Source organism: Mus caroli, unplaced genomic scaffold, assembly GCF_978045245.1.
Source record: "Mus caroli unplaced genomic scaffold, Mus_caroli_1 scaffold_1, whole genome shotgun sequence".
NCBI classification, from domain to species: domain Eukaryota; kingdom Metazoa; phylum Chordata; class Mammalia; order Rodentia; family Muridae; genus Mus; species Mus caroli.
The window spans coordinates 43,286,668-43,311,153 of NW_028227256.1; the positions used below are offsets into that span (position 1 = coordinate 43,286,668).

Here is a 24,486-nt window from a genome sequence, read left to right on the forward strand (position 1 = left end):
GCAGGCACTATATGGAGTTAGACCTGTAGAGTAATTGTAACAGAGGAGCAAAACTCCAGCAGGGTATGTCTGTATAGAGTAGATAGCAAACTTTATGCCTTTATGGTTTGCTTAGGAACATATCACGGTATGCTTTGGATGGCTGAGGAAGAAAATCTTATGTTAATTGTGTATCTGGGGTAGGCAGTAACAGTTTGTTTGTAAAAGAAAACTGGTTGTTAATTAAGGATTAGATGATTTTTGAACCTTAAAGGAAATCTTAAACAAGTTGAGAAATGTTTTGGACATATATCATGAATGCTAGAGAGAAAATAAGCATTTAAATAAAGAAGCAAGACAATTTTGGTTAGAAAAGGTAGATTTAGGTGTTCCTGTACGGGGAGCACAGCTTTGAGTGCAGTTTTTCTGGGGATTAGCTGGATGGGGAGGGGCGGGGGGTGCACATTGTACCCTGCAGTTGCCTTGTCTTCCCCCTTTGTTTTTTCCTTGGAAAGCAAAATGATATGAAAATTTAACATAGACTGTCGAGTGAAAGGTTTTTTTGTTTGTTTGTTTTTTTTTTGTTTGTTTTTTTTTCTTTTTAGCCAAGGCAGCAGTAGCCAATATGGGAGCAAGAATCTTGTCCTCCAGCCTGCAAAGACTTCAGGGAACCTCACACCAGCCTGCAGGGGGCAATAGAACTCAGAGCAAAAACTGCCATCAGAGGAGGCAGAGTTTAGCAGGCACTGCAGCCAGGCAGAGTACTGACCATTATTTGCATAGTTACAGATGAAAGCAGAGAGCAAGGGAGGAGGGGCAGCAGAGTCTATGAAACCTTCTGCTGCAGGTGAAACCTGTGAGAGTGACTGAGGGAGCAGGGAGGAAGCTGGCCAGGAACACTGGAGGGAGAGAGACAGAGAGAGGGAGAGAGAGAGAGAGAGAGAGAGAGAGAGAGAGAGAGAGAGAGAGAGAGAGAGAGAGGCCAATTTTTGAACAAGGACATGGTCTTGGGCAATTTGGAGTACTGATATAGGTCTCTGTGTGCATAGCATCTTCTTTTTTTTAATTTTTAATATTTTTTCAGCTTATTTATTATTTATTTTTAAAATATATTTAAACAGCAGCAGTCACTTCCAAAATGCAAAAAATTACAATTTTTAGAATAAAATTATAATGTTTGTAATGCAGGTCAGAAAGAATTGAAGGTACAACTGAGAACCAAACAGGCAGCACTGAAGGCAGCTGGAAAAGCCAAGGCCTACTAATCTGGGGACCAAGTTAACAAGAGGCCACAACTTGTGAGGTTCCCACCCTCAAATCATGTCCCCCCAAATTCCCATTGGTAGACCCAGTGTCCTCTGAGTGACAGAAGAAAAAAAATGTCAGAGATGGCCCTCTATAGGGGACCTCCCAAACCCAGTCCCTCCATCAGCCAGGGACCTGCTAATCGACCTCCTGCATGTTGCTGTACGTGGGGCTGGGCGGTCCACAGGGGTTGGGGGGGCGAAGCGTTCAGGGGCTGTCCGCGTGGGGGCCACCTCGGGGGCCTGGCCAGGGCCTAGTCCCTGGCTGGTAGCAGCCTCAGCTGCAGGGCCTAGGTCTGGGTGGTGTTCAGAGTGACCTGCCCTGGGGGGTCTCTCCACAGGAGAGTTCCAACGATGGTAGAAGAGAACATAGGCATAGCGCGTCACGACCTGGCTTTCGTCTACTGTTGTCACCGTGCTGTCATCAAACAAGTGCCAGCCCACGTCACTGCGCTGGCTACTGCGATCATTGGGCAGCCGTGCACAAGCAGTATAGTGGCCACCGATCATGCCTCCATAGTGGTTGATGACAGCATACAGGTCATAGCTAGGCAGCTGCTCCTCTTTCTGACCGATACAGAACTTGCTCAAGTCCAGGTTCCGAACAGGAAACTCCACCAAGTCATTGATCTTGTCTCACCAAATGAAACTACGAAAGGAGAAGCGCTTGAGCTGCACAATGAGCACGTTCGGTAGGCGCCACAACAGCAGCTGTTTGGAGGCCTCACGATGCTGTTTGCACTGTTGGCAGTACCAGGCCTCCTCAAGTGCCAGCACTTCAGGTCGTGTAAAGAGGTTGAGGCACTGGTCCAGGGTGAAGTGGCCAGCACGGGCAACCTCACCAGCAGAGCCAGGATCTTCAGCACATTCTAGCTCCTCGGAGGCTACCAACACAAACTCCTGCAGGCGTTCATTGTTCCGCCACACCAGAGCCAGGCTACAATCATCACCTAGCTCCAATGGTGTCTCCCCTTTGTCCTCAAGCTGCTGCTCACTGTTTGATGCATCAGTTTTATAGATGAAGAACTGGGGTGTGTGGGTATTCACAGATTCACTTGAGTGTTGGTACCCGGGCACAGCAGCTTCAGGCCAAGATACCCTCTCACCAGCAAGCAAGGAACAACCTTCGATAGGCCCACTGGCCAGCATCTCAGAAGAAAGTCCACTGGTGCTAGGCACAGGACCCCTATCAGCAGGCGGCCATACTCGGTGAGCCCCTGTATGCCCCTCAGCCACAGGGGTCACCAACTGGAGCTCAGAATGCTGAATGGGTTCTCTTTCACTGTCCCCAGCCTCCAGAGAGCTGGTTGAAAGCAACGTGGTACAACCAGGGCTCTGCGATTCCAAAGCCATGTGGCCAGGCTGGAAGGGCGGCTGGAATACACTCACAGAGTACCGGGCATAACATTCTAGTAGCTGAGCAAGACGGGCATAAGTGAGGCGTGAAGCAGGCACACTGACCAGGAAGGAGTAGCCAATGTTCTCAGGGCGGCAGAGGCCTTTGTGGTCAGGCCAATGGGTTTTCTGGCAGAACTGGTTGCAGTAGCCCACACGGTAGCAATGGGTACAGCGCTTCAGCTTTTCATCTTCTGACTGCTGCTTCCGCTGGCAGGCTGCGCACTTGGAGATAGGGATGCTGGGTACCTGGGGGCGCTGCTGCACCTCCAGCACTACTACCCGCTCCTTAGCCAGTTCCGGGGAGAGCAGCTCAAAGCAGAGGAGCACGTCCGTGGGGGACACAGCGTCCAGTGAGTGGGAGGGCAAGAAAACACGGTGGAAACGGTTCTTAATTACCTCGGCTAGGCGCAGGTTCTCAGGCTTCCCGTGGACACTCTGAGAGAGGGAGTCCAACACTTCACTTGCGCTGGAGTTCTCCTTGCTAACACTCACCAGGAACTTGATGGGTTTGCTGTGGGGCTCCCTGGCAAAATAAAATATGGGGAGAACCTTTTGCTTTTGTGGCAAGGGTACCGGCAGATAAAGGAACGGGTCAAAAGTGATGGAGACCTTGGCACACACAGGGCACACCAGCTTTGACTTGTATTGGCCCTGAAACAGGTCCACAATGAATGAATCATTTCTCATCTTGTGCCGCTGCCATGTTTCCTCGGCTACCACCTCATCGGGCCGCCCGTCCGAGTCCACAGTCTCTGTGTAGGGTTTGTTTTGGATTCGATTGAGGTCTTCATGTAGCCCATCCAACAAGAAAGCCATGAACTCTTGAGCATCATGCTGCGCATAGCCTGTGAACTGGCTGGCCTTGCTTGCCACAAATGGCCTTTAGCTTGGAGGGTTGAAAGGCTTGGTGAGTGCCCTTCCACAGGGCCCGGAGCAGCACAGCAAAGCCAATGGCGAGGCGCCCACCAGTCCCCAATGGGTTATTGTAGTTAATCTCAGCTTCAAAGGATCGGTCATGGAAGAAGTCACGAAGTTCCCGAGTGTTGGACAAAGACTGAATGACACTATTCATGAAGCAGGTGTTCCCTAAGTTGACAAGGCCAGTGAAGCCTGGCAGGCACACCTTCTTCTCTTCCTCTTCGTCTTCCTCCACACTATCCCCACTCACCGGACTGTGCGGCATTGGAGGCACCATACACGTGGGTTTGGGCGAGGCCAAGTGTGGGTCTGGCTTTGGGGCTACATGCTCCAAGGGGGTGCGGGCCACCACACCATCCAGCCCTGAGTCCTCTGATCGAGCCTTGGGTTTTTCCTTCTCCACAGCCCTGGCTTCCTCCTGGCCTGTCAGGGTGTGGGGGCCACCTCCTGGAGGGGTTGAATCCAAAGGGGTTGGGCCTGTCGGCACGACAACCTTTGCACCACCCACTCGTGTAGCAGGGGCCTCCAGTCCCCCCCAGCGCTGACTCTGCGGCTTCCGGAGGCAGATATCGATTCGAGAGGCCGTGAAACAGAACGTACACTGCTCTGGTTCAATCAAGTTTCTGAGCTTCACCTGCCAGCGGAAGATGGTGTGGGGCCCACAGCCCGGATGCAGCCTCAGAAAGTTTCTGTCCCTGGTCTGGAAGATCAGTGTGAAGTCCTGCTCTCAGAAGAGCACTCGGGAGCTGTCCCTGCGGATCTCCTTCACGTACACGTGCACCACCACTGAATCAGGGCCCTTCTCATACGAGTCGTTCTTGACAAATGCCAGGTTCACCATAGACTCTGGTTCCTCCACTAAGGCTGTAGAATCAGCCCCAACTGCCATCTCCTCTTTGACTTGGTCTTCTTTCTCAGGGTCTCTGTTCCGGACCATAACCGGAGCGACTGAGTCACTCCTGGGGGACACTGTCTTCTCTACCGTCAGAAGGGCTAAACTCTTCTCTGAGCTCAAGAGACTTGTTTGAGTGTTCATTGGTGGAGCACAGAGCTTCTCCTCAGCCTCAACCTGGGTAGCTGAGTCAGACAGGAAAGACGGGGCATCACCCTGGGGGCTGGGGCCATCCATGGACCCTTCCCCTTCTGGCCCTCTGCAGAGATGAACAGCCCTCTTGGCACTGGGCCCTGCCTGTGCCCCAGGGCTAGCCCCCGAGCCTACCTCACCACGGCCCTGGGCCCACTTCTGGTTTTGGGCTTCCTGTTTAGCTCTGCGGGGCTCAGAGCCTGGCTCCAGGGCAATGGGAGACAGCTCTTGCCTGTTCTCCTTGCACTGCAAACCTGGCACCAGCTCTTGGGTCCCCAGTGGTTTCTTCAGGAGAGAGGGCCACGTGAGCAGAGGCACCTTCTTGGGTAGTACTAGCTGTAGAAGGCCACCCTTGCGATCCTGCACTTTGGTGCAGGAACTCTGTATTTCAGCAAAGAAGATGCCACCCCACTGCCGACCATCTGGAAGCCTCACCACACAGTCCGTGTCTGTGAACGCAGCATTTACATCCTCCAGATGTACGGGACCCGTTCCCACGTGCAGCTTAACAATCACCTCATCTGCACTCTGCCTCCAATCGAGCAACAATTCATCCATGGTTGGCTCCTTTCGAGGAAGGGACACTCTCCTAGCATCTCCATCTTTACTTTCCAGGTTTGCTGGATCCTTCTGTTTCTTCTTACTAGTGGCCTCCTCCAGCCCTGGAGGCCCCCTCCTGGGGCCTGTAGCACTGGCCCCTGCAGACATCTTGAGCCACTTGGTAGCCAGCCAGAGTGGCCCAGAGTCGGCAACAGCGTCTGGGTCAGGGCTGCGGCGCTTTCTTCCCAGCCCAGCTATCTTGGCAACTCTTTGTGGCCAAATTCGTCAGCAAAGAACCAAGAGCCGAGCGAGACTGCAGCCACCAGCCCTCTTTGGGCCCTGGCAACACGCTCTCCATTCCGGTTCCGGCATCGGGTGGGTTCAGGTTCCAGCGCGCCCCTCCCCCGTCCGGGCTCCTCCGCCACCACCGCCATCTTCACCACTGCTTCAGCCACTTGTTTTGTTCTACTTCTAGCTACGGCTACGGGAGGCAGAGTGCCGAGCTGATGACATTTTTAATATTTTTTATTACATATTTTCCTCAATTACATTTCCAATGCTATCCCAAAAGTCCCCCATACCCTCCCACTCCCCCTTTCCTACCCACCCATTCCCATTTTTTTGGCCCTGGCATTCCCCTGTACTGGGGCATATAAAATTTGTGTGTCCAATGGGCCAATCTTTCCAGTGATGGCCGACTAGGCCATCTTTTGATAAATATGCAGCTAGAGTCAAGAGCTCCGGGGTACTGGTTAGTTCATAATGTTGTTGCACCTACAGGGTTGCAGATCCCTTTAGCTCCTTGGGTACTTTCTCTAGCTCCTCCATTGGGAGCCCTGTGATCCATCCACTAGCTGACTGTGAGCATCCACTTCTGTGTTTGCTAGGCACCGGCATAGCCTCACAAGAGACAGCTATATCAGGGTCCTTTCAGCACAATCTTGCTAGTGTATGCAATGGTGTCAGCGTTTGGAAGCTGATTATGGGGTGGATCCCTGGATATGGAAGTCTCTAGATGGTCCATCCTTTCGTAACAGCTCCAAACTTTGTCTCTGTAACTCTTTCCATGGGTGTTTTGTTCCCAATTCTAAGAAGGGGCACAGTGTCCACACTTTGGTCTTCATTCTTCTTGAGTTTCATGCGTTTAGCAAATTGTATCTTATATCTTGGGCATCCTAAGTTTTGGGCTAATATCCACTTATCAGTGAGTACATATTGTGTGAGTTCCTTTGTGATTGTGTTACCACACTCAGGATGATGCCCTCCAGGTCCATCCATTTGCCTAGGAATTTCATAAATTCATTCTTTTTAATAGCTGAGTAGTACTCCATTGTGTAAATGTACCACATTTTCTGTATCCATTCCTCTGTTGAGGGGCATCTGGGTTCTTTCCAGCTTCTGGCTATTATAAATAAGGCTGCTATGAACATAGTGGAGCATGTGTCCTTCTTACCGTTTGGGACATCTTCTGGATATATGCCCAGGAGAGGTATTGCTGGATCCTCCGGTAGTACTATGTCCAATATTTTAAGGAACCGCCAGACTGATTTCCAGAGGGGTTGTACAAGCTTGCAATCCCACAAACAATGGAGGAGTGTTCCTCTTTCTCCACATCCTCGCCAGCATCTGCTGTCACCTGAATTTTTGATCTTAGCCATTCTGACTGGTGTGAGGTGGAATCTCAGGGTTGTTTTGATTTGCATTTCCCTGATGATTAAGGATGTTGAACATTTTTTCAGGTGCCTCTCTGCCATTTGGTATTCCTCAGGTGAGAATTCCTTTTTCAGTTCTGAGCAAGCCATGGCTGTTCTATTCAGGAATTTTTCCCTGGTGCCCATATCTTCAAGGCTTTTCTCTACTTTATTCTCTATAAGTTTCAGTGTCTCTGGTTTTATGTGAAGTTCCTTGATCCACTTAGATTTGACCTGAGTACAAGGAGATAGGAATGGATCGATTTGCATTCTTCTACATGATAACAACCAGTTGTGCCATCACCATTTGTTGAAAAAGCTGTCTTTCTTCCACTGGATGGTTTTAGCTCCCTTGTCGAAGATCAAGTGTCCATAGGTGTGTGGGTTCATTTCTGGGTCTTCAATTCTATTCCATTGGTCTCCTTGTCTGTCACTGTACCAGTACCATGCAGTTTTTTTGTTTTTTTGTTTTTTTTATCACAATTGCTCTGTAGTAAAGCTTTAGGTCAGGCATGGTGATTCCACCAGAGGTTCTTTTATCCTTCAGAAGAGTTTTTCCTATCCTAGGTTTTTTGTTATTCTAGATGAATTTACTATATTGATCCTGCCAATCCATGAGCATGGGAGATCTTTCCATCTTCTGAGATCTTCTTTAATTTCTTTCTTCAGCGACTTGAAGTTTTTATAGTACAGATCTTTCCCTTCCTTAGTTAGAGTCACGCCAAGGTATTTTTATATTATTTGTGACTATTGAGAAGTGTGTTGTTTCCCTAATTTCTTTCTCAGCCTGTTTATTCTTTGTGTAGAGAAAGGCCATTGACTTGTTTGAGTTAATTTTATATCCAGCTACTTCACCGAAGCTGTTTATCAGGCGTAGGAGTTCTCTGGTGGAATTTTTAGGGTCACTTATATATACTATCATATCATCTGCAAAAAGTGATATTTTGACTTCATCTTTTCCAATTTGTATCCCCTTGATATCCTTTTGTTGTCGAATTGCTCTGGCTAGGACTTCAAGTACAATGTTGAATAGGTATGGAGAGAGTGGACAGCCTTGTCTAGTCCCTGATTTTAGTGGTATTGCTTCAAGCTTCTCACCATTTACTTTGATGTTGGCTACTGGTTTGCTAGAGATTGCTTTTATCATGGTTAGGTATGGGCCTTGAATTCCTGATCTTTCCAAGACTTTTATCATGAATGGGTGTTGGATCTTGTCGAATGCTTTTTCTGCATCTAACGAGATGATCATGTGGTTTTTGTCTTTGAGTTTGTTTATATAATGGATTACGTTGATGGATTTCTGTATATTAAACCATCCCTGCATTCCTGGAATAAAACCTACTTGGTCAGGATGGATGATTGTTTTGATGTGTTCTTGGATTCGGTTAGCAAGAATTTTATTGAATATTTTTGCATCTTTATTCATAAGGGAGATTGGTCTGAAGTTCTCTATCTTTGTTGGATCTTTCTGTGGTTTAGGTATCAGAGTAATTGTGGCTTCATAGAATGAGTTGGGTAGAGTTCCTTCTACTTCTATTTTGTGGAATAGTTTGTGCAGAACTGGAATTAGATCTTCTTTGAAGGTCTGGTAGAATTCTGCACTAAACCCATCTGGTCCTGGGCTTTTTTTGGCTGGAAGACTATTAATGACTGCTTCTATTTCTTTAGGGGATATGGGACTGTTTAGATAGTTAACTTGATCCTGATTTCACTTTGGTACCTGGTATCTGTCTAGAAACTTGTCCATTTCATCCAGGTTCTCCAGTTTTGTTGAGTATAGCCTTTTGTAGAAGGGTGTGATGGTGTTTTGAATTTCTTCAGGATCTGTTGTTATGTCTCCCTTTTCATTTCTGATTTTGTTAATTCGGATGTTGTCACTGTGCCTTCTAGTGAGTCTAGCTAAGGGTTTTTCTATCTTGTTGATTTTCTCAAAGAACCAACTCCGAGTTTGGTTAATTCTTTGAATAGTACTTCTTGTTTCCAGTGGGTTGATTTCACCCCTGAGTTTGATTATTTCTTGCCATCTACTCTTCTTGGGTGAATTTTCTTCCTTTTTTTCTAGAGCTTTTAGATGTGTTGTCAAGCTGCTAGTGTGTGCTGTCTCCAGTTTCTTTTTGGAGGCACTCAGAGCTATGAGTTTCCCTCTTAGAAATGCTTTTATTGTGTCACATAGGTTTGGTTATGTTGTGGCTTCATTTTCATTAAACTCTAAAAAGTCTTTAATTTCTTTTTTTATTCCTTCCTTAACCAAGGTATCATTGAGAAGAGTGTTGTTCAGTTTCCACGTGAATGTTGGCTTTCCATTATTTATGTTGTTATTGAAGATCAGCCTTAGTCCAGGGTGGTCTGATAGGATGCATGGGACAATTTCAATATTTTTGTATCTGTTGAGGCCTGTTTTGTGACCAATTATATGGTCAATTTTGGAGAAGGTCCCGTGAGGTGCTGAGAAGAAGGTATATCCTTTTGTTTTAGAATAAAATGTTCTGTAGATATCTGTTAAGTCCATTTGTTTCATAACTTCTGTTAGTTTCACTGTGTCCCTGTTTAGTTTCTGTTTCCACGATCTGTCCATTGATGAAAGTGGTGTGTTGAAGTCTCCCACTATTATTGTGTGAGGTACAATGTGTGCTTTGAGCTTTACTAAAGTGCCTTTAATGAATGTGGCTGTCCTTGCATTTGGAGCATAGATATTCAGAATTGAGAGTTCCTCTTGGAGGGTTTTACCTTTCATGAGTATGAAGTGTCCCTCCTTGTCTTTTTTGATAATTTTGGGTTGGAAGTCGATTTTATTCAATATTAGAATGGCTACTCCAGCTTGTTTCTTCAGACCATTTGCTTGGAAAATTGTTTTCCATCCTTTCACTCTGAGATAGTGTCTGTCTTTTTCCCTGAGATGGGTTTCCTATAAACAGCAGAATGTTGGGTCCTGTTTGTGTAGCCAGTCTGTTAGTCTATGTCTTTTTTTGGGGAAGTGAGTCCATTGATATTAAGAGATATTAAGGAAAAGTAATTGTTGCTTCCTTTTATTTTTGTTGTTAGAGTTGGCATTCTGTTCTTGTGGCTGTCTTCTTTTTGGTTTGTTGAGGGATTACTTTCTTGCTTTTTCTAGGGTGTGATTTCTGTCCTTGTATTGGTTTTTTTCTGTTATTATCCTTTGAAGGGCTGGATTCGTGGAATGATAATGTGTGAATTTGGTTTTGTCCTGGAATACTTTGGTTTCTCCATCTACGGTAATTGAGAGTTTGGCTGGGTATAGTAGCCTGGGATGGCATTTGTGTTATCTTCGTGTCTGTATAACATCTGTCCAGGATCTTCTGGCTTTCATAGTCTCTGGTGAACAGTCTGGTGTTTCTGATAGGCCTGCCTTTATATGTTACTTGACCTTTCTCCCTTACTGCTTTTAATATTCTATCTTTATTTAGTGCGTTTGTTGTTCTGATTATCATGTTTTGGGAGGTATTTCTTTTCTGGTCCAGTCTAATTGGAGTTCCATAGGCTTCTTGTATGTTCATGGGCATCTCTTTCTTTAGGTTTGGGAAGTTTTCTTCTATAATTTTGTTGAAGATGTTTGCTGCCCCTTTAAGTTGAAAATCTTCTGTCTCATCAACTCCTGTTATCCGTAGGTTTGGTCTTCTCATTGTGTCCTGTATTTCCTGGATGTTTTGAGTTAGGATCCTTTTGGGTTTTGTATTTTTTTTTTTTTTAATGTTGTGCTGATGTTCTCTATGGATTCTTCTGCATCTGAGATTCTCTCTTCCATCTCTTGTATTCTGTTGCTGATGCTCACATCTTTGGTTCCAGATTTCTTTCCTAGGGTTTCTATCTCCAGTGTTGCCTCACTTTGTGTTTTCTTTATTGTGTCTACTTCCCTTTTTAGGTCTAGTATGGTTTTGTTCATTTCCATCCCCTGTTTGGATGTGTTTTCCTGTTTTTCTTTAAGGACTTCTACCTGTTTGTTTGTGTTTTCCTATTTTTCTTTAAGGATTTGTAACTCTTTAGCAGTGTTCTCCTGTATTTATTTAAGTGAGTTATTAAAGTTCTTTTGTTGTCCTCTACCATCATCATGAGATATGCTTTTAAATCCGGGTATAGCTTTTTGGTTGTGTTAGGGTGCCCAGGACTATGTGCGGTGGGAGTGCTGCGTTCTGATGATGGTGAGTGGTCTTGATTTCTGTTAGTAGGATTCTTATGTTTGCCATTCGCCATCTGGTAATCTCTGGAGCTGTGCAGAATACACTCGGCAGGATCTCTGGAGTTAGTTGGTTTAGTTGTCTCTGGTTAGAGCTTGTTCCTCAGGTGATTCTGTTAGCCTCTATCAGCAGACCTGGGAGACTAGCTCTCTCCTCTGAGTTTCAGTGGTCAGAGCACTCTCTGCAGGCAAGCTTTCCTCTTACAGGGAAGGTGCACAGATATCTGGTGTTAGGACCTCCCTCATGGCTGAAGACAAAGGCCCAAAACAGGACCTGTCCCGAAGCTGAGTTGATTTGGCCTGTCCAAGAAGCTGTTAACTTCTGTATTCTACACTCTCACCTGTGCAGAATACTCTCGGAGGAGTCCTGGAACCAAGATGTCTGCAACTGATGCTCAGGCCAAGAGCTCCCCACCTGGGCAGACCCCTTTCCTCTGGCCGGGAAAGTTCCCAGATGTCTGGGGCCTGTGCAGAATACTCTCGGCTGGGTCCTGGAACCAAGATGTCTGCTGCTGATGCTCAGGCAAATCGCTCACGGGCTGGGCGGACCCCTTTCCTCTAGTTGGGAAAGTGGCCATATGTCTCGCATAGCATCTTCTTTAGCTGGTTCTGTCTTGCATGGATGGTGTAACCATCCTCTTGCTACTGTTTGTGGGACTGTGGGTGTAGGGGAAAGGGGGGAGGGAGAATAAGGAAAGTAAAAGCTTAAGAGAGTGAGGAGGGGCCAAGCAGCCCCTCTTATAGTGGGCTATGTTATCTTGCTGTTGCTAGGTAACTTGGAGGAGTCTAGCCTGAAGGTCAGAACCTTGGGACTTTGTCTACATGACTGTTAGTCACATGCTTCTGCTGTGCGGGCTGTGGGGACAGTAACTTTGACAGGAGCCAGGGGTCCAGGAGACAAGAGAGAATGCCTTCCCATGTAGGTGGGAATTTCCACCACCAGGTTTCTACCTCAGCTTGACTGGAGACCAGACTGTCTGTGCATAGCCCATTACCCCACAGTTAAATAATGATTACTAGCATTGTGAAAATGCTTAAGACAAATTCTTACTCCAAAATAATGTAAATGTCTCTCTTTCTGATCTTGGAGTTCTGCATTATAAAACCACACAGTTTGATCCCTAAATAAACTTTACTCAGCTTCTTTTATGAGTAAGGATGTTTGTCTTTCTGGGTCTGAGCTATGTTCAATGTAATCTTTCCAGGTCCATCATTTACCTGAAAGTTTCTTAATTTCTCTTTTCTTTACATCTGAGTAGTATCCATTGTGAATGTGTGCCACATTTGGAATTATCAATTTACCCACTGAAAGACATTTAGGTTGTTCCCCTTTCCTGACTGCTGTGAGTGGAGCAGCAGCGAACATGACTGACTGGGTGAGCCAGAATACCAGGGAGTCTGCTGTGAAACTGTCTCTCCTAGGAATGGCCGCATAAACAAGGCTGGAACATTGGCAATATCAATGGACATGCTAATGTGGAAGGGGTGATGAAGTTCCACTCTTAGACAAAGAACTACAGACAGAAAGGGGGAATTAGCCTCTCCCAGGAATGAGACCCCTTATTGGTTGTATAATGCAGAGTAGACAGCCTAGAAACTATGTACACACCAACAAGAAGTATGAACTCAGCCATGAGTGTTGTGCATACACAAATCTTAAAAGATAGATAGATAGATCATCAGAGATAGATAGATAGATAGATAGATAGATAGATAGATAGATAGTCAGATATAGATAGATAGATACATAGTCAGAGATAGATAAATAGAAAGAGTGTGCTATCAACTTGAGAGGATATAGGAGAAGCTAAGAGAAGAAAATAAGGGTAGTGATACAATTCTACTACTATTAACGTACTTTTATAAAAAGCAAAATAAATAAGTTGATTTTATTTAAAAAATAATGATGCTATCACTTAAAAATTAAATTGCAGTGACTCCATCTAAGTGTCCTGTGGAACACTGATCTTACATAGGTTTGGGTGCCTTTCCTCAAGTCTGGCCACCTTGATAAACATCTGCCCCTTTCTCTCTCTCTGTTTTTTTTTTTTTTTAAATATTTTTTTATTACGTATTTTCCTCAATTACATTTCCAGTGCTATCCCAAAAGTCCCCCATACCCTCCCCCCCACTCCCCTACCCACCCATTCCCACTTTTTTGGCCCTGGCATTCCCCGTACTGGGGCATATAAAGTTTGCATGTCCAATGGGCCTCTCTTTCCAGTGATGGCCGACTAGGCCATCTTTTGATACATATGCAGCTAGAGTCAAGAGCTGCGGGGTACTGGTTAGTTCATAATGTTGTACCACCTATAGGGTTGCAGATCCCTTTAGCTCCTTGGATACTTTCTCTAGCTCCTCCATTGTGGGCCCTGTGATCCATCCACTAGCTGACTGTGAGCATCCACTTCTGTGTTTGCTAGGCCCTGGCATAGTCTTACAAGAGACAGCTATATCAGGGTCCTTTAAGCAAACTCTTGCTACTGTATGCAATGGTGTCATCGTTTGGAGGCTGATTATGGGGTGGATCCCTGGATATGGCAGTCTCTAGATGGTCCATCCTTTTGTCTCAGCTCCAAACTTTGTCTCTGTAAATCCTTCCATGGGTGATTGTTCCCAATTCTAAGAAGGGGCAAAGTGTCTGCACTTTGGTCTTCCTTCTTCTTCAGTTTCATGTGTTTTACAAATTGTATCTTATATCTCGGGTATACTAAGTTTCTGGGCTAATATTCACTTATCAATGAGTACATATCATGTGAGTTCTTTTGTGATTGTTTTACCTCACTCAGGATGATGCCCTCCAGGACCAACCATTTCCCTAGGAATCCTTTCTCGTTTTATTGAATTGTTTAATGGTGTAAAATAAGCTTTGGGCTGATTGTCCAATGCAGAAAGCAGGCTTTTAGCTAGTGACTGGTGTTCCCTGTGAAGCTTAATTGCAAGTGTCTGGGAGGACAGTGATGCCATTTAACAACTTAAAAGATTGTGCTTTGTAAATAAGTGTAAATTGCTAAAAGTTTTAACCTTTAAAAGCAACCTTAAATGCACTAAGTGAGGAGACACACTTATAAAATATTTAAAATATAGTGCCAACTCTGGAACCCAGGCCCTTGGCATGCTATGCAAATACTCTACTAACCTGCTTCATCCAGAGTCCTCCCCCATTTTTGTTTTATATTTTTTAAATCTATATTTGCAGTACAGTGCTGGTTACTAGTTTAATCTCAGTCCCTTGTGTTGAAGGTCATTTCCTTAGAGTTGCCTCACTGTTATTTGTTAGATGCTCTGTAGAAATCCTTAGAAGCTTATTGAAGTCACTTGTTTGTTAAAGTCATAATGTCACCAACTTTCTGTATCTCAGTGAGATGCATCGTAGTTTTCTTTTTCAAAGTGCTTTTTAGAATCTGTCTAGTTTGTAACTGAGAGAGCTTATCTCTTGAGTTGGGAAATCTGCAGTTTTCAGTCCATTTCAGTTGTAGATATTGATAAAAGCTCACCTTTATTTTTGAGGTTGACTTGTGCAGCAAAAAGCTAGAACGTGCAGAGCAGCTGATCGGGGGCCTGGGAGGTGAGAAAACCCGATGGAGCAACTCTGCGCTAGAGCTTGGGCATCTGTACATCAACCTGACAGGTGATATCCTCATCTCCTCAGGGGTTGTTGCCTACCTGGGAGCCTTTACATCTAACTACAGACAGGTGAGGGATGCCTCTGGGGCTCTTTGCTTTCCCCCCATCGTTGCAACATTAACCTCAGATCTGTTTGCTGCTGCTGCTGGTGTTGGTGGGGAACTTGAGGGCTTGTTTTCCATCTGTGTTATTTTGAATTTGTGTTAATTTTTGGTTACTGCAAGGAAAAGCAGAATAGTTTTAAATTATTTGTACTCAAAAATTTTAGACATCCTGTAAATTGCTTGTTAGCCAAAAGGTCTGTGTGAAATATTGTTTTAAAATCTAATTTTAAACTGACTGACTTTAAATGAATTTTTAATTTTCATAACTAAGTGCAAAGGAATCAGGAGTGTGTGTATGTGTGTTTGTGTGTGTGTGTGTGTATGCCTGCACGCGCACACACATGTGTGCATGAGAGTTCCATGCCTTAAATACTCTGCATGGATCTTAGTAAGTCATTCTAAAGCCACATTTGAAGCTGAAAATTTAGCAGGTTTTCTTTAGAGAGAAGTCAACCTTCACTGACCTTAATCAAGGGCTTTGTGGTTTCCCTTAACATACTTGCATATTATGTCCTCCGACCCTCACTGAGGACTTTTCTGTAAACAGAACTGAGCCCCCCATTTCCATTATGGTTTCTTTGACTATTGAGGTTTTAAAAACAAACTTTAAAAAATCCTCATATAGATGGAGCTTCTATTTTAGCCTTTTCACTTTGGAGGTCTCTGTTTACCTTGTTAAGGTCATAGAGATGCAATGACTTTCCAATTTTCAGCTCTGCCTGTTCTTTTGAGTCTTGTTCAGTAGGGGCATTAACATCATATATCTAGCTGAGGTCGTTAACATTTAACGTGGTTAGTGATGGGTTAGTTCAAGTGACAGCTTTAAACAAGGAAACTTACAAAGCTTGAGACAATTTGCCAGGCAGAGCCATCAAGCCAGTCAGAAAGAGAGACAGAGAGTAGGAACAAGAAACATGGTCACTTGACTCTGTCTTCCCACAGGGACTTGGAACAATGGAAATGCTAGCAGGCACTCACTCCCATCACTGTTAGATTAAATCATACCCCTGGGCATCCCAGTGGCCCCCATTGGGTACTTACCTGCTGCTTGGGCAGCTAGAAGTGCCAAACCACACTACACCACACCATACCACACCACACCACACCATACCACACCACACCACACCACACCACACCACACCATACCATACCATACCATACCATACCATACCATACCATACCATACCACATCACACCACACCTGATGCTTCGTTATTTTATGTTACTGAAAGAGCCTCAAATATATCTTAGAGAAAACACCAGGAAATGCTCGGAGGAGAATGGGAACATGAGGGGCGGGGGTTACAGATAAAAAATTCAGGGTAGAGTACTGCCAAATTGTGGGCAATTTCAACATCCCCCAAAATCATAGTAATATAACTTAGAGGATAAAATATGAAAAGATGAATTTATGACATGAACTAACACAAATAAGTATTTGACAAAAATCAGAGGCATTTCCCTCATCACCAGGTGTCTTCCACAAAAGACTGAAATGTTAACTACAAATGGACAGGATCAAAGAGCAAACTTTATTTTACAACTGCTCTCTTCAGTGTTTTCAATTATGGGTAAAGCATCCATGTTTTCCTGTGCAGTTTGCTGAGCCCTGAGCCAAGTCATTTCCCTTTTAGGTTCAAACACTCCTGCAGGACAATGGCCCTCGAATTATTTAGGTTTCCAAGGGAAACCTCTTGTTATCTCCATATGAATTATTCAGATGTGCAGTTCCCAGGAAGTACTTGAAATCTAGCTCATTCTATCCCACTTATTGTATTATAAACTGTTGCTCCAACTGCAGCAGCTCCTTCCAGTGAAAATCCTGTTACACACTCATAGCAATAAGAGAACTATGGTTCTCACTCACCCAGGTATATTTGTGTAACAGTCTGAGATCCAAAGGACCAATAATCACACATAATTATAATCCTATAACTATGAAACAGAAGCTTGGCTTTAATGAAGTGATTGAAAATTAGCATCGTCGGTAGATGACTAATTGAAAATTATGTACTACTGATGGGATGCAATGAAAAAAACAGTATCACCTGTAATTTTACTGCTAATAGAGATATTGGACATTCTAAATAATATTAACAACTTTTAAGGTCATGAAGTGGCCACTCACCCCAATCTGCCCTGGCCTTTTTGTATAAAACTAGAATAATGACACAACCTACTCAGCAGGAACCCATCGGAGAAGGTAGTGACAGCCAAACCCTTCTCAGCACCATCTACACATAACACATGCACGTGCAAGTGCACACACATACACACACATGCACACGCACATATACAAACACCCCACACGCACACACACAGGACATCTTCATTAGCCCAGAACAGGTACAAGCATCATGCCCTTTGCTTATGGACACCCTCTCTTTGCCTGTCTCTATTTCCCTCACAGCCATGTCTTTGACTATTTCTGAAGATTTAAGTGTGTAGCCTGAACATGAACGTTAGTATAAACTTTAGTATTCAGTAAACCATTTAGTATGGGTTTTGGCCACCATAACAGAGCAAGTCTCTGGTAGATAGGACAGAATTCAAAATGTGTCCTGACCCTTGATACAACTCAATATACTTCAGGTGATCCTTCCTATAGAGCACATGGGAATCAGAAATAAATGTTATCTGTGTCCTCTACCTATTCCACAGGTTTAGTTGTGTATTAAAAATCATATAGTATTTTTCTGTATGATTTAAATATACATGCATGAAAAATATTATGGTTTTAACTGTCAACTTGATACAATCTATAATCACTTTCAAAGGACATCTCACTTAGGGGTTGTCTATATCAAGGTGGCCCATGAGGATGCCTGTGAAGGATTTTCTTAACTGGATTAGTTGAGGTGGGATGATCCACTGGGAATGTGGGGAGCACCATTGCCTACAGTAGGTTCTGAAGGAGAATGAGGCGAGCAGTAGAGGCAGGCATACATCCATCCTCACTCTGCTCTTGCCTGTGACTGTGACTGAAAGATCCTGACAGAATGTAAAAGGTCACTGAAGCCCTGAAATTGCCAAGATAGATGTCACTGTTAGCAGAACTAGCTTCACTGATTTAGAAAAATAGAGGTGCACAATGTTCTGGCCACTCTTTGAACTTGTGTGTCTGCCAATGTTTTGACCATTCCTTGACCCATGTATGTGCCCACTGATGAAGCCCATTGCCAGGTGTTTGTGATATTGGTTGCTGAGAAAGAGTCAGAAAATCTCCCCAGCAACCACAGCCCGGCCAATCCTGAGTTGATACACCTGCACCAGACCCTTGTACCCCTCCCATACCCATTTCTTGAGAATAGACATTGTTTAGATCTGGAAATCCTCTACTCCCACCTTCTCCTTTCTCCCCTGAGGGCCTATAAAAACTGGGACCTCTTTCCTCTCAAGGTCGACTCCTCTATCCCTGCGTGGGATATGAGTCGTCCCCAGAGCTCTGGCTTTCCCCAAATAAAGCCTCATGTGGTTTGCAACAAGCTTGGTCTATAGTGAGTTCTTGGGTGTCCACTATTGTCCTGAGGCCTGAGCGAGGGGCTCCTCTCGGAGTCTTTCATGACCAGTTGCTTTAAGTTCCTTCCACCTTGAATTGAATTGGGAGCAAAATTTATCCATTTTCCCCCTAACTTAATTTTTGCTTGATGATTTTATCATAGCAACAGAAATGAAACTAAGCTAGAGAATGTCAACTATTCTGTAAGTTTAAACTTTAGAAAAATACACAGTAATTGTTCTTCCCAGATATAAAATTCTAACTTTGTCATGTGGCTCATCTGGGCTTTGTCTCATTGCTTATTACAGTACATAGCTTACTTTGTTATAATTTTATTTGGAAAAAGTTTGGTGCACAAATCATGTTCAAGGTGAAGCTTCAATAGCAGTTGATTTTCTCAGTAAATATAGTTTAGGTAGTATCCCTTTGGCTACTGACCAACAACTCATGTCTCTATTTTTTTTTTTTTTGTGAATATTTTGAAGAATCAAACCAAGGAGTGGTCACAGTCGTGTAAAGAAAGAGACATTCCCTGCTCCGATGATTACTCTCTTATGGGTACACTGGGAGAGGCCGTGACGATTCGAGCTTGGAATATCGCTGGGTTACCCTCTGATTCTTTCTCCATTGATAATGGGATCATTATAATGTAAGGAAAAATCTTTTCTCACAAATGATATTTATTATCTAATTAGTAGATACATTTATTTGCAAACATTTAAAAATAGTTTTATCTAGTAAACATTTATTGAAATGTTTGCTAATTAGCTGTATTAATTAAGCATAAATAATTTTTCTGGTTTTTTTCCTTTTTTATTAGAAATTTTCTTCATTTACATTTCAAATGCTATCCCCAAAGCCCCCTATACCCTCCCCCCCGACCCTGCTTCCCAACCCATCCACTCCAGCTTCCTGGCCCTGGCATTCCCCTGTATTGGGGATTATGATCTTCACTATACCAAGGGACTCTCCTCCCATTGATGACCAAATTGGCCATTCTCTGCTACATATACAACTAGAGACACAGCTTTGGGCCGTACTGGTTAGTTTATATCATTGTTCCTCCTATAGGGTTGCAGACACCTTTAGCTCCTTGGGTACTTTCTCTAGATTCTTCACTAGGGGCTCTGTGTTCCATCCAATAGATGACTGATAGCATCCACTTCTGTATTTGCCAGGCATTGACATAGACTTATAAGAGAGAGCTATGTCAGGGTCCTGTCATCAAAACCTTTCCAGCATATGCAATAGTGTCTGGGTTTGGTGGTTGTATATGGAATGGATCCCCGGGTGAGACAGTCTCTGGATGGTCTTTCTTTCCATCTTAGCTCTGAACTTTGGCTCTGTAACTCCTTCCATTAGTGTTTTGTTCCCCATTCTAAGAAGGAGCACAGTATCCACACTTTGGTCTTCCTTCTTCTTGAGTTTCATGTGTTTTTCAAATTGTATCTTGGATATTCTAAGTTTTGGGACTAATATCCACTTATCAGTGAGTGCATTCCATGAGTGTTCTTTTGTGATTGGGTTACCTCACTCAGGATGATATCCTCCAGATGCATCCTTTTGCCTAAGAATTTCATGAATTCATTGATTTTAATTGCTGAGTAGTACTCCATTGTGTAAATGTACCACATTTTCTGTATCTATTTCTCTGTTGGGCATCTGGGTTCTTTCCAGCTTCTGGCTATTATAAATAAGGCTGCTGTAAATATAGTGGAGCATGTGTCCTTATTAAAAGTTGAAACATCGTCTGGGTATATGGGAGAGGAATTACTGAATCTTCCAGAAGTACTATGTTTAATTTTCTGAAGAACTGCCAGACTTATTTCCACAGTGGTTGTACCAACTTTCAATCCCACCAGAAATGGAGGAGTGTCTCTCTTTCTCCACATTCTCGCCAGCATCTGCTATCACCTGAATTTTTGATCTTTGCCATTCTGAATGGTGTAAGGTAGAATCTCAGGGTTGTTTTGATTTGTATTTCCCTGATGATTAAGGGTGTTGAACATTTTTCTCAGGTGCTTCTCAGCCATTCTGTATTCCTCAGTTGAGAATTCTTTGTTTAGCTCTATACCCCTTTTTTAATGGGGTTATTTGATTTTCTGGAGTCCATCTTCTTTAGTTCTTTATATATATTGGATAGTAGTCCCCTATCTGATTTAGGATAGGTAAAGATCCTTTCCCAATCTGTTGGTGGCCTTTTTGTCTTAGTGACATTGTCTTTGCAATTTTATGCACTCCCATTTGTCAATTCTTGATCTTACAGCAAAAGCCATTGCTGTTCTGTTCATGAATTTTTCACCTTTGCCCATATCATCAGGGCTTTTCCCCACTTTCTCCTCTATGAGTTTCAGTGTCTCTGGTTTTATGTGGAGTTCCTTTATCCACTTGGATTTGACCTTAGTACAGAAAGATAAGAATGGATCAATTCCCATTTATCTAAATAATAGGCGCCAGTTGTACCAGCACCATTTGTTGAAAATGCTGTCTTCTTTACACTGGATGCTTTTAGCTCCCTTGTAAAAGATGAAGTGCACCTTCCCGGCCAGAGGATAGGTGTCTGCCCGGCCCAGGAGGACTTTGCCTGACCATCAGCGGGAGACATCTTGGTTCCGGGACTCTGCCAAGAGTAGTCTGCACAGATGAGAGTGTGGACTACAGAAGATAACAGCTTCTGGGAGAGGCGGGAGCCACAGAGCTTCTGAGGCAGCCCCTTTTGGGGGGACTACAGATATCCGAGCACCATCCCTGCCAGAGGATAGGTGCCCACCCTGCCCGGGAGGGCTTTGCAGGAGTACCGGGGGGAGCCATCTTGGTTCCCGGATCCCTCTGAGACTAGTCTGTGCAGGTGAGAGTGTGGACTACAGAAGCTAACAGCTTCTGTGACAGGCCGAAGCAACACAGTTTTTGGGACAGGTCCTGTTTTGGGCCTTCATCTTTGGCCAGGAGGGAGGACTGAATGCCAGATATCTGTGCACGTTCCCTGTAAGAGGAGAGCTTGCCTTCAGAGAGTGATCTGACCACTGAAACTCAGAGGAGAGAGCTAGTCTCCCAGGTCTGCTGGTAGAGGATAACAGAATCACGAGAGGAACAATCTCTAACCAGAGACAACTATAACAACAACTCAAGAGATTACCAGATAGCAAAAGGTAAATGTAAGAATTTTACTAATACAAACCAAGGCCACTCACCATCATGAGAACCCAGCACTCCAACCTTGCCCAGTCCAGGGCACCCCAAAACACCCGAAAAGCTAGACCTGGATTTAAAAGCATATCTCATGATGATGGTAGAGGATATCAAGAAGGACTTCAATAACTCACTTAAAGAAATACAGGAGAACACTGCTAAACAGGTAGAAGACCTTAAAGTGGAAGCACAAAAATCCCTTAAAGAATTGCAGGAAAACATGACCAAACAGGTGATGGAATTGAATAAAACCATCCAAGACCTAAAAAGGGAAGTAGACACAATAAAGAAAACCCAAAGTGAGGCAATGCTGAAAATAGACACCCTAGAAAAGAAATCTGGAACATAGATATAGCAGAATACAAGAGATGGAAGAGAGAATCTCAGGTGCAGAAGATTCCATAGAGAACATCAGCACAACAATAAAAGAAAATGGAAAATGCAAAAAGATCCTAACTCAAAACATGTAGGAAATCCATGACACAATGAGAAGACCAAACCTATGGATAATAGGAGTAGATGAGAATGAAGATTTCAACTCAAAGGACCAGCAAACATCTTCAACAAAATTATACAAGAAAACTTCCCAAATCTAAAGAAAGAGATGCCCATGAACATACAAGAAGCCTACAGAACTCCAAATAGACTGGACCAGAAAAGAAATTCCTCCCCACACATAATAATCAGAACAACAAATGCACTAAATAAAGATAGAATATTAAAAGCAGTAAGGGAAAAAGGTCAAGTAACATATAAAGGCAAGCCTATCAGAATTACACCAGATTTTTGACCAGAGACTATGAAAGCCAGAAGATCCTGGACAGATGTTATACAGACACTAACAGAACATAAATGCCAACCCAGGCTATTATTCCCAGCCAAACTTTCAATTACCTTAGAAGGAGAAACAAAAGTATTCCATGACAAAACCAAATTCACACATTATCTTAACACGAATCCCGCCATTCAAAGGATAATAAGAGAAAATAACCAATACAAGGACAGAAACCATGTCCTAGAAAAAGCAAGAAGGTAATCCCTCAACAAACGTAAGACAGCCACAAGAACAGAATGCCAACTTTAACAACAAAAATAATTGGAAGCAACAATTACTTTTCCTTAATATCTCTTAATATCAATGGAATCAACTCCCCAATAAAAAGACATAGACTAACAGACTGGCTACACAAACAGGACCCAACATTTTGCTGCTTATAGGAAACTCAGGGAAAAAGATAGACAGTACCTCAGAATGAAAGGATGGAAAACAATTTTCCAACCAAATGGTCTAAAGAAACGAGCTGGAGTAGCCATTCTAATATCTAATAAAGTTGGCTTCCAACCCAAAGTCATCAAAAAAAAAAAAAAGTGGGGCACTTCTTACTCATCAAATGTAAAATCTTCCAAGAGGAACCCTCAATTCTGAATATCTATGTTCCAAATACTAGGGCAGCCACATTCATTAAAGAAACTTTAGTAAAGCTCAAAGCACACATTGCAACTCACACAATAATAGTGGGAGACTTCAACACACCACTTTCAACAATGGACAGATCATGGAAACAGAAACTAAACAGGGACACAGTGAAACTAACAGAAGTTATGAAACAAATGGATCTAACAGATATCTACAGAACACTTTATCCTAAAACAAAAGGATATACCTTCTTCTCAGCACCTCACAGGACCTTCTCCAAAATTGAGCACATAATTGGTCACAAAACAAGCCTCAAGAGATACAAAAATATTGAAATTGTCCCATGCATCCCATCAGTTCACCATGGACTAAGGCTGATCTTCAATAACAAAATAAATAATAGAAAGCCAACATTCACGTGGAAACTGAACAACACTCTTCTCAATGATACCTTGGTCAACAAAGGAATAAAGAAAGAAATTAAGGACATTTTGGAGTTTAATGAAAATGAAGCCACAACATACCCAAACTTATGGGACATAATGAAAGCATTTCTAAGAGGAAAACTCATAGCTCTGAGTGCCTCCAAAAAGAAACTAGAGAGAGCACACATTAGCAGCTTGACAACACACCAAAAGCTCTGCAACAAAAGGAAGCAAATTCACCCAAGAGGAGTAGACTGCAGGAGTTAATCAAACTCAGGGGCGAAATGAACCAAGTGGAAACAAGAACAACTATTCAAAGAATCAACCAAACGAGGAGGAGCTGGTTCTTTGAGAAAATCAACAAGATAGATAAACCCTTAGCCAGACTCACTAGAGGGCACAGGGAAAGCATCCTAATTAACAAAATCAGAAAAGAAAAGGGAGACATAACAACAGATCCTGAAGAAATCCAAAATACCATCACATCTTTCTACAAAAGGCTATACAAAACAAAACTGGAGAACGTGGATGAAATGTATAAGTTTCTAGACAGATACCAAGTACCAAAGTTAAATCAAGATCAGGTTAATGATCTAAACAGTCCTATATCCCCTAAAGAAATAGAGGCAGTCATTAATAGTCTCCCAACAAAAAAAGCTCAGGACCAGATGGGTTTAGTGCCGAGTTCTATCAGACCTTCAAAGAAGATCTAATCCCAGTTCTTCACAAAATATTCCACAAAATAGAAACAGAATGTACTCTACCCAACTCATTCTGTGAAGCCACAATTACTCTGATGCCTAAACCACAAAAAGACCCAACAAAGATAGAGAACTTCAGACCAATTTCCCTTATGAATATCAATGCAAAAATCCTCAATAAAATTCTCGCTAACCGAATCCAAGAACACATCAAAACAATCATCCATCCTGACCAAGTAGGTTTCATGCCAGGGATGCAGGGATGGTTCAATATATGGAAATCCATCAATGTATCCATTATATAAACAAAGTCAAATACAAAAACCACATGATCATCTCCTTACATGTGGAGAAAGTATTTGACAAAATCCAACACCCATTCATTATAAAAGTCTTGGAAAGATCAGGAATTCAAGGC

General features: G+C 43.3%; 1 protein-coding gene and 1 pseudogene across 1 annotated transcript in view; one reads left to right on the forward strand and one right to left on the reverse strand.

Moving 5' to 3' along the window:
- Positions 1 to 24,486, forward strand: part of LOC110287785 (dynein axonemal heavy chain 7) — a 280,721-nt gene that overhangs the window by 163,561 nt on the left and 92,674 nt on the right. The window contains exons 46-47 of the mRNA XM_085832216.1: positions 14,617 to 14,802; positions 18,822 to 18,985. Of these exons, the coding sequence (XP_085688342.1) occupies positions 14,617 to 14,802; positions 18,822 to 18,985 (350 nt within the window). The remainder of the gene's footprint in view (positions 1 to 14,616; positions 14,803 to 18,821; positions 18,986 to 24,486) is intronic.
- On the reverse strand, positions 1,423 to 5,584 carry LOC110288850 (ubiquitin carboxyl-terminal hydrolase 19 pseudogene; annotated as a pseudogene).